General features: G+C 43.4%; 1 protein-coding gene across 1 annotated transcript in view; it reads right to left on the bottom strand.

The window, feature by feature from the left end:
- Window positions 1-16,891, bottom strand: part of citb (citron rho-interacting serine/threonine kinase b) — a gene marked incomplete at its 5' end in the record, with an annotated part of 92,813 nt that overhangs the window by 3,112 nt on the left and 72,810 nt on the right. Inside the window, 6 exons of the mRNA XM_080467464.1 lie at window positions 3,633-3,921; window positions 4,781-4,954; window positions 5,041-5,119; window positions 5,229-5,309; window positions 9,812-9,940; window positions 10,509-10,617. Of these exons, the coding sequence (XP_080323590.1) occupies window positions 3,633-3,921; window positions 4,781-4,954; window positions 5,041-5,119; window positions 5,229-5,309; window positions 9,812-9,940; window positions 10,509-10,617 (861 nt within the window). The remainder of the gene's footprint in view (window positions 1-3,632; window positions 3,922-4,780; window positions 4,955-5,040; window positions 5,120-5,228; window positions 5,310-9,811; window positions 9,941-10,508; window positions 10,618-16,891) is intronic.

Genomic DNA, 16,891 nt, shown 5'->3' with positions numbered 1-16,891 from the left:
AAATCATGTTGCTCTCTAGACAGAGCTGCTCAATTTTGTTTAATCTAAAAACAGTTGGAAAGTGTTTGGATCAGTGTGATAACTGTAAATAATATATGTAGCATTAACAACGGTATTGTCTGCTGTCCCCCCCCATCCCATCCCTCTCTCCCCCTCTATATTCTCTCTTCTCTCTCTCTTTGAGAGCTTCATGCTAATAGTTTCAGGCTCCCACACCAACGATGCTACATGCTAAACATGATTCAAGTCTGACTGAAACACTCATTAACAGCGAGCACGGTCCCTCTGTCTACAGCCGGGATCTGTAACCTGCAGCTCCAGAGCCACATGTGGCTCTTTTGTTCCACTGTATTGGTGCTTTTTAAAATTGTATGTGCATACTGGGCTTATTTTCAAAAAGACTTGCTAAAATGGTTGAAAAGGCTAAAATTGATCAAAATCAGAAAGAAGGAAAAAGTGTCAGGAGGATTGGCTCAAAAAAAGGATATAAAATGTTTAAAACTGTCATGAATGGAACAAGAACTGGTCAAACGGTTAAAATGACTAAAACAACCAAAATAGCTGAATCAGCTGAAAATGTTAAAACTGTTCAAAATGGATAAAAGCGAAAAAACAGCTAAATTAATTGTAAATCGTTGTAAAACATCATCAACGTACGTTTACATAAATACGGTAAATAGATTAACTACCGTATAGTTCCAAATAGAAGAGCAGCACTGCCTTATAGAAAAGCCAACGCCCCCGTAGGGCAGCGTCCGCCATCAGGTTGAAGGCGGGTCGGCAACTCTAGATGCGCCAGGCCCTTTTGGCGGTCATTTTATTCTTAACACCGTCTTTCAAGACGCCGCCGCAAATCTAGATATGCGCAAGTGAGCAAGCACGGTTTGCAGAACTACTTCCGTGTCAATAAAGACACATGTGATTACCGTATTTTACAGAATGTTTTAACCTGCGGCTCACATCTTCTCAATAGACGTGCACCCAGAGGCTTGCACTCGCACACTTCACGTCTATTGGGAAGTATACGGTATAAGCTGTGTGAGCTTTTATGATAAAACATGTTTTGTGGCTCCACAAGAATTTTATTTGGTGGAAAGAGACAAAAATGGTTGCAGACCGCTGGTCAACGTTCTACAGTACGCATAGCGCCGTGTGTAGATGGACGCTACGCACTGCACTCTGTGTACTGTAGACTGCTGCAGGAGCGTGTAGTGTCGGCGCAGAGGCTGTACGCAGGTGGTTCATGACCTATTGGCATTTGATCTGTACTTGGTATCAGCTCGGAGCTAAAGGTTCGTACTCGTCCTTGTACTTCAAACAGTGGTATAGGTGCATCCCTGATAATAATGTTTAAAAAAAGCAAAAACGAAATGTTGTAGTATTTTGAGATGCTGCATTGTGGCTGTTTCTGACATACAGGCTAAAACGATTTAAATCTGACAGATCTTCCAGTTCTCGCTGCACATTTGAAGGTTTCTCCAGACACTCTGGTAGTTAGTGTCTAAACTGCTCCTGAGTGTGAATAAAGCCACTTTTACACATGCCCAGGAATTTGAAAAAACTGATACTTCACTGTGTTTGAGCCGTGCATTTACACATAAAAACAGCTACGAGTCTCCACCATGGTTTTGGCAGCGAGCCGTCCAGTCGTCATTTGGACGGTCAATTTTCAGAAAAGACGGCTGAAAAAATAGTGGACGTGTTGCTCAAAGCCTCTAAAATATGTCCATAATGTCCTTCACTACTTGTCATTGTCTAATTTTGTCTAAATCCATCTTTTTTTGCTGAAAAATTCCGAATTATGACCTCGAGTAAACAACTTCCAACTGACTTCAGGTTTGTATTACACCCAGTAACGAGCAAAATGATTGGTCAATTGATACCATGTGGTCTATACGTTCTGATTGGTTCGCAATTCTCTGACTCATTCTGATGCGTTCAAATGCTGAAGCAGAGAGGAGGAATTAGGAGGAATTTCCTTTTCAAAATGCTGAGGGATTCTATCTGCAGAATCCACACAGGGACTAATTCTATGATCGATCTCAGTTTTCATTTCCAAAATGTTGACACATGTTTGATTCTGTACATCATTCATGTTTTTCATTGAAGGATAAAATATTCTTGGTGAAAATGCTGATTTTGATATAAGTATTGACAATCATGCTTGTTCCATCACCAGTTTATGTGTGACCGTGACGTACTGAGGTCTTGGGACTGAGCTATAGGAGGCCTGCAGAGGACAAATAAGATCTAATACTCAATTAAAAACTAATAAGAGGATAATAGAAACTATTTCACAGTTTACAGATGTACAGTTTAGGGGTGCAGATAGAAGCAATGTGAAACTACAGGGGGCATAAACAAGTACATGTAGTGAAGTTTGGAGTGAGGTGAGTTTTCACTGGTACCTGTACCAGTGAAAACCATCACCAATGAAAATGAGCCATTACCTTAAGAGAAAAAAGGACAACTTTTTAACAAAGCAAGAAAGTATATAGGATGCATCAGCAAAAATGTCAAGAAGAGAAGGAAATGTATTATTGTCAAAAAGCTAAATTTACATGTCACAATATTTCGTAGTCCGGAACGCATTAGAATGCATCATTTATGGTCTATTTATGGAACCCTCTGCAGGCGTGCCAGTAAGCGCTGCCTCCCCCTCGTACTCGGAGCACATATACCCCCCCCACCCTAACCCGGTCGCTTATCCAAATAATTTTGGATACCCAGATTTTTCGGATGGACACCCAAAACAGATTTCTGGCTGAAACAATGGTCTCCACAAACGATGATTCCTGAAAACGTCAGCCACAGTAGAGATCCGGATAAACTCTGTAGGTACATCCGAATTGTCCCTCCTAACACCTTTCACTAACTCCTTTAGGAAGTCTCCTAACACCTTTCACTAACTCCTTTAGGAAGTCTCCTAACACCTTTCACTATCTCCTTTAGGAAGCCTCCTAACACCTTTCACTATCTCCTTTAGGAAGCCTCCTAACACCTTTCACTAACTCCTTTAGGAAGTCTCCTAACACCTTTCACTAACTCCTTTAGGAAGCCTCCTAACACCTTTCACTAAGTCCTTTAGGAAGCCTCCTAACACCTTTCACTAAGTCCTTTAGGAAGCCTCCTAACACCTTTCACTAAGTCCTTTAGGAAGCCCTCTAAGACCTTACCTTAACCCCGTGACGTCATCCAGGAGTTAAGGTAAAGTCGATAGATAAGGAGATAGGAGGGACAATCCGACATACCCGACGTCCCCGGTTGCGTCTAAAGGTGGTTATTTACTTCACAATTAGTGACATAGTGTTTTTTTCCAGGATTCTGATTGGCTATCATGGCTTCATGCTTCTCGTTACTCTGCCCCCTACAGGTTTGGCTGTTCACAGTCGCTCTGAACCAGGTGGATATCTGGGTCCTTTTTTAAACGTAGAGGGAGAAATATCCGTTTTTGTACGTGTAAACGTGGCCTAACAGTGTGTGTGGTTATTTGTCTCTGTGTGTTTGTCCTGTAGTGTCAACCTGTCCAGGTGAATCCTGCCCCCGTCCACAGTAATCAGCGCTCGTCACTGCCGCCCTGCGACCTGCACAGGAAGAAGCCCTACAGAAGATGGAGGATTGTCGTCACGGACCTTGTTAACTGGGGCGAGCTGCGTGCGCACCGAGCCAGCGTGCAGTCGAGAGCTGTCCCCGAACCTCCCAGGTGAGCGCTCCCTGCGACTGTCCAGCACCCGGCCGGGCGACTTCTCCCGATCCAGCGGCCGCGCCGGAGACTTGTCCCGCCGGAACTCGGTGCGGCCCTCCCGGTAGCGGTGCGGCGTGCTAGGCTCCCGGTGCAGACCGTCATGGCTGCCGGGGCCAGAGGTCAGACGCTTGGTGATGTGCTCTGAGTAGGTGGGGGGGCCGCGCTTGCTGGGACTCCTGCAGAGGAGGCGACGGAGTGAAACCACAATAACAGCACTGACGGGTCGGAACATGACAGCAGGGGGCGCCGCTGCTCCGGGGAGATACAAACAAACAGGTTCACTGTGTTTCTGTCAAATAATCTGAACAAACAGTGCAAACAATCACTGTGTGACGGATTTCATGTCATTTTGCTTGTTGCTTATTTGCTGTTTGCTTTAATTGTCAATGGAAAATGATTCATTGAGATAAAGGGTGTATAAGTTAATCTTCTTTCTGCTGCCTTTCATTCAGGACTTTGAAAACTTTGTTCTGTATTGAATTCAATTGTTTTTTTTATCATCATTTTTACAAATGAATAAATGAGAAGTCAGGATTTTCTTTGAAAAAGAAAATCCATTATTGATTAAAAATTTGTCGTTGATTTAAATTTTAAAACACAAAATACATTTTTAAAGAAACTCTACATGAAATCTAAATTGAATACAAACATTTTTTTCATGATAAATGAGAAACAAGGATAAAATAAAAAAATTATAAATTGTGGAATTGAACTAATTCTCATTGTGTTTCTAGACATATTGTCAGCACGACTATATCTGTGAAACTAAATAAAGATGAAGAAAATGCAGATTGATTTCATTTTACAAAGAAAAATAATGAATGTGTTGAATTCAAAAAAAGTTCAGAATTAATGGTAAATTAACAAAATTGTTTAAAATGAGGAAAAACATGAATACACGCATACTATAATTAATAACTAAGTATTGGTAGATTTATACTACATGAATACTCTCTTTTCTCTCATCTTTACTTCTAAAAAGTAGTAGTTTTTCTTTTAAGTTCTTCACAGACTTTAAAACACACACACACTGACCCTCTGCTGGAGCCGGTCCTCTGCAGCTCTCCAGACTCTCGGATCAGACTGCCCTTGCAGCAGATGACCCGCAGCTTGTTCTGGTAGGACGAGGCCAGGTAGATGGCTCCGGAGGAGATGGCCGGGCCCAGGTAGCGAGGGTTCGGGATGTCCAGGTGGGCCAGAACCGCAGGACTGTGTGAGGAAGAGCAGCGACGTGAGAAACTGAGCTAACGACCCACAGCGGAACGAATCGGACACCAGGAGGCCGAGAGTCTCACGTCAGAGCCGCGTGCCCCTGAACCTCGATGACGTCCAGCGAGTTGAAGTAGGTGACGAACAGGTAGGGCTCTCGATAGGCTGACACATGGACGACAGCGTAGAAACACTCAGTAGGATAACATGAGCTTCAGAAAGGACGCTTGATTCATTAATCAAACCAATGAGAAATACTTGAAACTACGTTTACCAAAAGACAGAGGAAGACGACTCCACTTGATCTCTTCGGTGCGGCTCCTTCGTCCGTACGTGTCCACAAACACTCCAAACTCTGTCACAAGAACAAAAGCAGCTACTGAAACTAATTACAGTTACCAGTTAGTCACTTCATTATAACGTCACTGATTATTTGAGAGAGTGATGAGTGTGGATGTGACACTGCTGTCCGCTCATGTGGAGTTCATCTGTTAGCGGGAGGAAGATGCTCTACGATCTGGCTGTTGTAGTTTCTTGATAGAAATGTATTGATGACCCAACAACAACGAGACGTAGCAGGAACAAATCAGCTGAGATGAACGAACACAGCTCTGATTAAAGGAAGCTAATGTGGCTACAGGCTAACGGCGCTACCAACAATTAATGAGTTACTTCAGGACAAATGAATATTCCTCATTTAGTAAACAGCAGCTTTGTGCAATAGTAACTGAAGAGAGTCGCTTTGGCTATTTCCAATGCTAATTATCAGCACAGTATGAAGGTATTATTGGTGAAAAAAGGCTTGTGCACTTGTGAAAGTGGAATTTTTTGTTGTGTACTGTGAATTTGTAGTTGTGTACTGTGAGTTGTGTACCTGTAGGATTATTTTACCTCCACAAATACAACACCACACTTACAAATTCACAAATTCTTAATTACAGGTGCACAAACCGTTTTTTCCAAGTTACAGATTAAAAAACTGACAGAGGAGAAGGTCATCCATGATCCAAAGGATTTTGCAACAACTTTGAACAATTACTTTATAGACTCAGTTAAAGAACTGACTCGAAGGAACTTCCCCCAGATAGAATACCACCCACCAATGCCACTGAACGCCGACAAACCCTTTCTTAACTTGTGCGTAGTGTCGCAGTCACAAGTTGATAAAGCTGCATGTGGCCGCAAAAGCTCTAAAGCCAAAGATGCATTTTGTATGGATGTAACATTGGTAGGATATCACAAAGAATCTTTCATAGCACCCTTAACTACTATTATAAATAAATCCATAAACGAAGGTTCCTTCCCTGAACCCTGGAAGTGCTCTGTCATTACACCAGTCTTTACGTCAGGTAATCCTGCAATAACCAGCAACTAGAGACCGATAAGCATACTTCCAGCAGTCTCCAAAGTCATGGAAAAAATTGTGAGCATTTTGTAGATCATCTTAACAATAGTCCATATACCTTGAACAGAATGCAATTTGGCTTTAGAAAACATCATTCTACTGAGACGGTGGTTTGCTTCTTTCTGGAAAATAAAAAATCAAAGGTGGTGTTATTGGTGTTGTTTTCATCAATCTCAGAAAAGTGTTTGACCCCATTAACCAGCAGATACTGTTGACCAAACTGTCCAGTTTTAACTTCTCCCCAAGTACTCTGAGTTGGATTAAATCAAACATATCTGCAAGATCACAGTGTGTTAGGATACAGAACATGAAGTAAACATCAGGTAACAACAATCTTGTTGAACCGCAGGGGTCAGTGCTTCTCAGTTTGTTTATAAATGATCTGCCAAGTTGTTGTCCTTCGAATGTCACCTGCCAAATGTATGCCAATGATGCTGTTCTGTATGTCCATGCAAAGGATAAACAACACGCTGCACAAGAACTGACAGATGCTATGACAAATGTGAATAACTGGCTTGAAATATCCCAACTATACTTGAACATATCCAAGACTGTGTGTCAATCATCAGGCTCCCTAAAACGAGTCAGCTGCCGCTGTAGTGTCCCAAAGTGGCAGTAGTAACAGGGCTACTCAGCAGGCTGACTGAAACACTGATATAGTGTCATCTGGCTTGGTTCTCTGTTCATTGTTTTTTCTCCACGTTCCTTCCTCACTCACTATTACTGTAAGTTTTTGTCTCGTTCACGCCCAAAACTTCACTGCTTCCATAGTCGTCAACATCGGGCAGTGCTTTAAGTTGAAAAAAATAAGTACCAATATTCGTCTTGGTGACATGCTGTCAGTCTCTCATACAAATATGGGAGAAAAACATAATATTCAGTGGCGTGCGCAGACATTTTGTACGGCAGGTGTAAAATAAAAGCACCTTGTGCAGCGTGTGGATCCACCGGCTGCTTTATTATAGTAGTGTGAGATTACAAAAAAAAAAAAAAAGTACATGTTGTAAGTAATTTAAAGAGAGAGAGATGAGTGGATGTCACTACACATCATCCTGAATAAGTTCAAATATACTTTTAATGTCCCTGTGGGGATTTTTTTAATCAGCCTGTACTGCAGTACATGTATTGGGTGTAATTTAAGTGTGTAATTGTGGAAAAAAAGCTGCAGTGAATCCACTTGAAAAGGGACACAGAAGAACCTGGGGTCATGTAGAACAGGAATGTGGTGCAGTTTACTGAAAACAATTGAAAAATCTGCCTTGACAACAGTATTTCAATTAGGTGTAACTTTAGCGTGATTGTGAAGAAAATGCTGCAGTGAATCCATCTGAAAACTGACACAGAGGAACCTGGAAAAATACAGAAACACTGGGGGTTTTATCTCTGTTCACAAAGTGTTTGCTGATTGTGAGGAGAGGAGATTTTCCTCGGAGGACGAATGGTCAGTCCCGGAGCGCAGCCACGGAGGGCAGAGTTACGTGATGCACCTGAACACATCACCATGTATCGTTGGCTCCTTTACTCTGGAATCAACTACCAGCCTCGGTCCGAAGGGCCGACACCATTAGTTTATTTAAGAGTAGACTAAAAACCTTCCTCTTTGATAAAGCTTCTCATTAGGAATAAAATAGTAATAAAATAGGACCACTAAGTTGAGCTGCTCTAGGCCTAGACTGCTGAGGGGATTTTCTCTCTCCCGTTAAAGGGAGTAACTCTACATTTGGAGGTTCTGCTTCTTGTCTTTCTTTCTTTCTCTCTGTGTAACAACATTACTGGAGCCACCAGATACTGCCGCCGTCTTTTTTCTCCCTGACAGGAGGAGAGCAGGATCCAGGGGATCAGACCCAAGACTCACAGAGTGGAGTTACCACGGTCCTACTACCCGACCCCCCCACAGCACCGGGACCCCACCGCAACGGCACGGCCCTTAAACTCCAGACTGAGATTGGTTCATCATCAGACCAACGCTCATCATAGACTTTTCTTAGTATTTGTACTTATCTCGCCTGTCTGCCACTCTCTCTCTCCCTCTTCTACTCCTCTCTCTCCCTGTCCTATCCCATGTACTTCTCCCCCCAACCGGTCAAGGCGGATGGCCGTCTTTCCAGAGTCTAGGGTCCGCCCCACGGTTTCTTCCTGAAGAGGGAGTTCTTATGAACTTCTCTCCATGCGAGGGAATTTTTCCTGGCCACTGTTGCTTGTTACATCTGCTGCTCTGGAAGGGTTTAGTTGGGTTCTGTTGTCCTCTATCATTGTAAGAGCGCTTTGAGATGTTTGTTGATGTGATTTAGCGCTTTACAAATAAAATTGAATTGAATTGAATTGAACCCTGGCTGCCTCCACCACAATGTTTAAGACAAAACACGGAAGCTCGGAGACTTGGAAGTGGGCGGAGCCTTGGGCGGAGCCTTGGGTGGAGCGGCGTCAGGGACGCTAACCGCTGTTGTTAACCTCACTGTTAACTTTGACGGCGACGTTAGCTAACGGGATGACAAACCATGTTTTAAACAACGCATATTTAACGGTCGGTTAGCTAACGGCGGGTTAAGGATTTAACCAGCGGTTAGGGCTTAACCAGTGGTTAAAATAACCCAGGTTTGAACAACTGGGCCCTGGTGTCCAGCGCTCCTACTTGCATTTGGCTACATTTACTCAAATAAATGGTAAAACGTATCTCGCTGTCTTGAGACTTTTTTAGACAACAAGTTCAGGATCAAAGGACCGGGAGGAACTAGCAAGCCCAAGGCCGGGTTCCAACATGTCCAAAAAACATGTATAGCTGTTTCATTATTCATGTTTTTACAAACTCACCCTGACAGTTTGGCTTTGAGGCTAAGGCTAGTTTCCTCGCCTACATGACAGAATCACCGATATCTCAGCTCGAGTCTCAGTGTCATGTTGTGTTCGCCCGATCTTCTGAAATTTGTTTAGAAAAATCTGTGTTTTCTTAAAATATTTTACATTTTGTTTGCTGGTTTGGCCTGATGTTTGACAGTAACTAATACCATCCATCCATCCATCCATCCATCTTCTCCCGCTTATTCGTTTCCGGGTGGCAGTCTGGGCACCGTCACCCAGATCACATTGCATCGATTAAGAACCTTCCTGCAGGTGGTGAGCCCACAGGAACCAATGCATTATTATTATTATTATTATTATTATTATTATTATTATTATTATTATTATTATTATTATTATTATTATTATTATTATTATTATTATCATTATTATTATTATTATTATTAAATGGTGGTGCAGTAGATACAAAGTCATTGGAAATTATACAAAACTCAAATCTAAAATAACCCTCCTGCACCACTAGTGAAAAGCAGCCATTTATTGACTGTGTAATAGTTGAAACACCTCTCTGACTGTCAGAAAGCCTAAAGAACAGAACACGGTAAACAGCGAGCTGCTGGTGAGCTCTGCTGGAGGTGGTGTGTGAAGCCCACCGTGAAAACACAGGAGATACTCCTCCTTCTGCAGGCTGCTGGCCACCTGCATGATGGCGATGGGGAAACTGTGTGACGAGGCGGCAAACACGGCCGAGGCCAGCGACATGTCGTTCTTGTCCAGGAACTCTGCAGAGGAGAAGCGAGAGGACGGATGAACCATACGTCGATCACCAGCTAGAAGGACGAGTCTGACAGCTGCTGTCCTTTTCAAAGAATTGAGATTCAGTCAACAAAAAAGCTAAAACATGCTTTTCACACTACTTTCTCTCTGTTTTATTTAATCTTCTGGAGGTATTTTCCTGTTATTGATTTTCTGTTGTGAATACGCTACATTTAATTAATGTTTCCCCTCGGATGCAAACATTTGATTGCCTTTAAGTGCGGTGCACAAATGATTTTAAACAAAAACAAAATGCAGATGAAAAGTCTCTTGTCTTTGTCTCTTGTATCCTCTTCTGCCTTGTTACTCCTGCAGCAGCATCACAAAATATCAGATACATGTATTCAATTTCACTTATTTCATTAAGTTTATAGTAGTTTGGCTTCATGTTTGTTCAGTGCCATAATATCTTATATTTTATTGGCATAGAAACATGGTACCATTAACATATGTTGTTCTGATGAAAAAAAAGTTTAAGAAAAGGTGAATGGTCTTCAGTAAAAAGTACTTTTTGTGTTTTACTTGCATTCTGACCTTCGAGCACAAACTGTTTCATCTCAATCTCGTAGAACTTGTTGGTGCCAATGATGATGCTGTAGCTGGTCAGATGGATGCAGCTGCACGGCTCCAGAGTTTCAATTTCCTGTCGGATAAAAAATGTTTGCAGTTCAAAAGAACAGCGACTGGATTTGTTTATGTTCAAGATCAGAAACTTTCCTATTTCATATTCCTGTTTCACACAACTGGAAAGTAGTCTTACCTTTGCTACTGTACTTGAGTAGAGTATATTTCTGTACTTCTACATCAGTATTTAGTTTGTTGTACTTTCTACATGTGAAAACAATTATCTTTATAATCTGCCTCCTTTATGAGGACGATTCAGAGTTTCAGTGAAAGATTTAAAGCAGCTGATGGCAACAGATTCACACTGGAGGAGGAGGAGGAAGAGGAAGAGGAAGAGGAGGAAGAAGAGGAAGAAGAAGAGGAAGAGGAAGAGGAAGAGGAAGAAGAAGAAGAAGAAGAAGAGGAAGAAGAGGAAGAAGAAGAAGAAGAGGAAGAAGAGGAAGAAGAAGAAGAAGAAGAAGAAGAAGAAGAAGAAGAAGAAGAAGAGATTACAGGAGAAAATATTTCCAGAATTTGAACCATGTGACAAGTTGGATTTGTTGAATTGCTAAATATTAAAATGGCGCACAAACTACCGTTGAGAAGTGTGCAGCAGTAAAATTTAGATTTTTCACTGGAGCACATTTCACAACATGCCACATTTTTACTGAGTGAAAAAGTTGAATCTGCACTTTTACCAGTTTTTCCTTCATGCGGAGCCGCTTGTTTCCATGGCGGTTATGTTTGGATCAGTGTGCTGCGGTGGAGGAAGGGTGCAGATTCCTCTCAGCTTTACATTGATGTTAATATTTGAAGTTTGTTTTAAGGCGCAAGTTGCATTGCATATTTAAAAATAAATGAATACATGTGGGCATGTACAGAAAATGCAATCAGGTTTAATTTTGGTGGAAAAGAAAGGATGTTGCTGGAATGTTTTTGTTGGAAAGTCTTTTATGCTTGTTAATTTATTGTTAAAATATTTAAGTAACAACGTCGCTTCCTTTCTGAGCATCTCCTCAGTAGTGATGAGAAACCCGACTCCTTGAAGTGACTCACATGTTTTTGAGTCGTTCATCCAAGTGAATCAGTTGTCTGAGTCATTTGAGTCATTTGATTCATTTGCACACCATTTCCACCCACTGCAGGACCTGGAGGCTCAGCTGAACTGCTACGAACCACGGGGGAGCATCACGTATAAATGCTGAAACACTTCTGAGGAAAATAAACAATAAGTACACACTAGTTTTTAGTGGCCCTGGTCTCTTTATTCTAGATTATGTGTGTTGTTTCTGAGGTTTATTGGAACCACAAAATAAATAAATGATTAAACCGAATAAGTACCAGGCATCCAGAATGACAGATTTACAGTATATATTAATACATACATTTGAATTTATAGTTGGTTTTTTTCCCACCAACATTCTGATTTTCTTTTTTACTAGTGTCAATAAATAACATGATGTTTATAGGGAAGAACTAATTATAGGGGACAATATTAAGTGAACGGCGCAGCTCAGAGCTGCTGACCGATTCAGTGGAGGTGAACGACTCTTTCGAGTTTCGAGCTGACTCGGGAATTCGAGCTGAACCACTGCGACGAGCTGACTCGGGAATTCGAGCTGAACCACTGCGACGAGCTGACTCGGGAATTCGAGCTGAACGACTGAAGCGAGGTGACTCGGGCATGCGTGCTGTAATGCAGCCTCATGTGACATTAAGGAGCCAGTAGCTGCTGTGCTCAGCAGCTATTAACATTAGCGACGCAGCTACTATTGCTATTAGCTACTTTTAGCAGCTATTAGCAGTAGCAACACAGCTGCTTTTCCCACAGGGCGACTAAAGTGAGTAATGTGATATATTTGCAGTTAGACTAGCAGCAGCACAACAGTGACATTTATGTTTTCCTCTCTGCAGCTGGACGGCCGTAGCAAGAATGACTTCATAAGTTAAGAACCGTTCACAAGTTAATTAGGCTCATGTGACAGTGTCATTAGTTAACGTGCAAGTGTAAACCCTTTGTTATGTCTTTCAAGGTGTATTCCAGAGTGCTTGAGGTCTGTTTTGACATTGTTAGTTTAGTTAGTGTAGTTAGTGTAGTTTAGTCTCCATATGTGCTGCATGCCCTTGTTACAACTAACTGTTCATGCCGTCTTTACGTGATCTGTTTAATAAGATGCCGTTGCAGTCTGCGCTCGCTAGAGGGAAACATAGACCACCAAATCAGTTTAAAATCCTTAATTTCCCTTTATATTCAGACTTTTGTTCAAATTATTACCTTTCTGGGTTATTTGGACCAAACCACTATACTTTAAGTAAGAATTGACAATGTTTAATATTGTATTATACAACTTTATTTATTTGTACAATATTTCAATATTGTTCTGTATTTGTTTGTTTCCTTTGTAGATCACACACACACACACACACACACACACACACACACACACACACACACACACACACACACACACACACACACACACACACACACACACACACACACACACACACACACACGTTCATTCTGCATTCATCCTGTCATTCCAACTTCATTATTAAAGTACCCTGGAAAGGTCTCTCCATGCCCTTCTCTCTGACCGGAGCTCTGTGGAAGGTTTCTATCTGACCAAACATCCCTTCAGAGTGTCCCACTCTATCACATGGTCCTTCGAGCTGGACTTGATAGCTTACTTGAGACAACATGGAGACAGAACAACCATCTGCAGACTCAGCAGTGACTTCTAGACCCCAGTGGGAGAGACACCTACCAGGACACCTAGATAACTTCCAAGAGTCCCCTGCTACCACTATAGCTGAGGAACTCGGTGCAACAGCTCCAGATCCAGGCAACAAGGTCAGTTATCTGCTGTCATTCCCACCCCCTGTGAGACCACCGTCAACCCGATCCTCAGTATCTTCTCGTCGTAGTAGAGCGATAACCCAATTCAACGGTCACTCAACCACCTAGAGGTCCGTTACAGATGGGCTCTCCGAGCTACAGAGTGCCATGTTGGAGGAGCAGGTAAAGCGCATGGAGCTTGCAGAAGTGCAAAAGCAGATTATGGAGCAGACTCCAGTTGATGAGCAGTGCTATCTTTCAGACAAAGAAGCTAGAAACACCCTCAATGAAAAGGAAAAGCTTCTTTGAGAACAAGAGCAACAGAGACCTCTGCTGAGAAGGCGGAGATGGCCCACAAGAGTAAAGAGACTATTACCACGCATCAGATGCTGCAATGACGACGGATAGAGAAGGAGATGGAAGTGGCGCAAGCAGCTTTTGTCATGTCCTTCTTGCAAGAAGAAGAAATTAAGAGTTCTTCCTCCTCCAGGCCTTTCAGTGAATGTAAGTTCAAGCCAAGGTCCTCTGCAAAAGACTGGCCTCTCCCATCTCACTCACAGGGTTCACCTGGACTGCTCCACTCGACTCCATCTACCTATGCTCTCTTACCAGTTTCCAATGCAGCCATTGGCCCACCTGTCTCAACTACATTACCATCCGTACATGTCCAGCAAGTGACAGCTCCTTCTACTACTGGTAACCGTACCCTGCCACAGCTACCTACTCCACCCTGTGTCCTCCTCCTACTGCAATCTCCAACACAGTTCTTCAGCCACATCCCAGCTACACTGTGGGTTCCTTCTCAGTGCGTGCTCCGCCACTATCCGTATCCAGACCTATGGCTTCAATTAGCCAACCTCAACTGGTCTACAGCCAGGCTCAGGTTCAACATGTGCCTCCACCTGGTCCACAGCAACAGCCAGTGTTACAGGCTGCCAATACGTTGTCCTCTCCTTACACCGCCATGCTACCTTTGCTACAACGACAGCGCAAACCTCAATTCACAGAGCAGCACCAGTTACAGACCTTATGGAGCTACTGGTTGCCACTTCATTTGGCCTTCCGAGACCTGCTCTACCTCACTTCTCCTCAGGGAAAGAGTCCAGCTTTGCTCTACTCAAGATGGCTTTGGACAATCTACTCAACACACATTCTCATCTGACAGAGCAGTTCAAATATCAAGTCCTCCTCGATCACTATAAGCTACCAAGAGCATACAAGCTAGCTCAAGCCTACATGCATGACCTTAGACTGTACACATCAACCTGTTCAGGCCCTCCAGGATAAATATGGACAGCCGCGTCAGCTCGTGCAGAGCGAGCTTGGTTCCATCCTAAACGTCCCTCCCATAAGATCTGGAGATCCAGAGGCCTTTGACAACTTTGCCCTTTCAGTACAGGCTCTCGTGGGCATGCTTCGCTCACTCGAGGGTGAGAACGGTTATGAACTGCGATGTGACTCTCACGTCGACAGGCTGCTCAGCAAACTGCCTGCCTACTATCGAGATGGGTTTCTGGAGTACAGTCTTAACCACGGCATCCTGAGAACCGGCACGGATCAAAACGACACGGTCAGCGACTTTTCTGCTTGGCTTCAGGTGAAATCACAAGCTCAGCGTATTTCATCCTGAGCAGCTCTTATGTTCCAAGATCAGTCCAAGCCAGTTAAGAGCCAAAGAAAATCACACGCTCATTCATCCAGTGTTTATTATAACACCAAAGTCCAAGCTAAAGTAGCTTCCCCAGATCCTGTTTGCAGCACTAAGTCGCCTAATGCTAAACCCAGTGTGAAGCCCTACTCCCCATACAGCAACACCCGAGAGCATTACCTCAGCCTGTGCCCTGAATTCAAAGTGCTCACCCCAACAGAGGTTCTGCTTGGATCAAGAACAGAGGCTGTTGGAGGTGTGTCAGGAACCATACACCTGAGGCATGTACACTCAAGAAGCCCTGCCAAGTGTGCAAGCAACAACACCTTACCGTGCTTCACGAAGTGTGTGACAAGGAAGCTAAGAAGGTGTTAATGGTCAACGCTGCTCCCAACACTATATACGTTGACCACCCGAGTTGTCCATAGAAGGTCAGGCTGAAGTTAGTAAAGGTTCGCCTGTACAATGCCGAGCACTCCCTCGATGGAGTCGCCATCCCCGATGATGGATCTGAGAGAATCCTCCTCCATTCCCTCAGCAGTCCGGGACCTTCACCGAACCAAAGAGCCAGAGAATTTGTCTTTGTGTACTATCCGCCATGAAGTGTTACATCTGCAAGGAGCTGTTTGATTTATCTCCAGCTCATGCTCCTAAACAAAGGTACAACATCCATCATGCCTACACCACAGATGAGCTGAGTTTGTCTGAGCACAGCTATCCTGTCAAGTCACTCATGCGCAAATACTCCCACCTGCAAGGTCTTCCACTCCCAATGGTTGATGTCACAGTCTGTGGGACACCACAACCAAGTTGAATTTGAGAAAATTATAATTTATTCATCCCAAATCAATATTCAACCAGAAAACCAAAGCGATTAGAGAACAAAAGAAAGGGGCTGGAGACCCCGGCCGAAATAATCAAAAGGATGAGAAGACACTGAGCCAACCACGCAATGGGCCGTCGCACTCAGCAACTCCTCCTAACCTATGAAAACCACAACCTAGAATCCAAAGAAAAAATGATAACTGGACTACCAGAGATCTCCAGCCCAAACTAAAACAACAAACTAAAATAACAAAAACCCCAGCAACCTAGGCATCTCAGGATGGGGAGACCAATGCCTAGGAGAGGGGAGACAAAAACAAAGAAAAGTTAATCAACAGAACAAACAAATAAGCTTGCCCACAACGGTGTGCTGCAGAAGGAAGAAGAGAGCGTCCGCCCTCCTCGTCTGCTTTTTATCACCTGCTCCTACCTGAGTGCTGATCTCACTCAGGTGTGCAGTCGGCAGAGGGAGGGGGAGAGCAGAGGCAGAGAGAGAGAGCCACACGTAAGAGTTGATAAGGTCCAACCACTTCTGCTCATCGGATCCAACTTTCCACTTCTGCTCCTTCCCAAACAACCTGTACAAGCTGGATCTCCTTGGAGTCCCCGAGCCGTGCGTACTGCTCTTGGACACTGCAAGGCCCAGCCAACCTAAAACTCCTCACTGGTGAACATCCTCACCGTTATTTCACCATGTCTCCCAACTCAGAGCTGCAGCGACATGTTGAAAGTCTATGGGAAGTTGATATAACCCCCTATACAAATACCAAAACTGGTACACGCTCCAAAGAAGATCAGCAGGCCTTAGAACTGCTGGAACAGCGCACAGTCAAAGTAGAAGTGGATAGAGTAACAAGGTATGGTACTCCACTACTGAGACGCAAAGCAAGTCCAACACTCTGGGCTACAAAGCAAACACTGCTCCCACAGCTACGGAGTATTGAACGGCGTCTAGCTAAAGACACTGCCCTAGCTGATACTTACTGTCAAGAGATACAGAAA

The sequence above is a fragment of the Lipophrys pholis genome (genome assembly GCF_963383615.2).
Source record: "Lipophrys pholis genome assembly, chromosome: 7".
Classification (NCBI taxonomy): domain Eukaryota; kingdom Metazoa; phylum Chordata; class Actinopteri; order Blenniiformes; family Blenniidae; genus Lipophrys; species Lipophrys pholis.
Note: the sequence above shows the minus strand (reverse complement) of the source record. Positions and strands in the feature narration are given on the sequence as shown.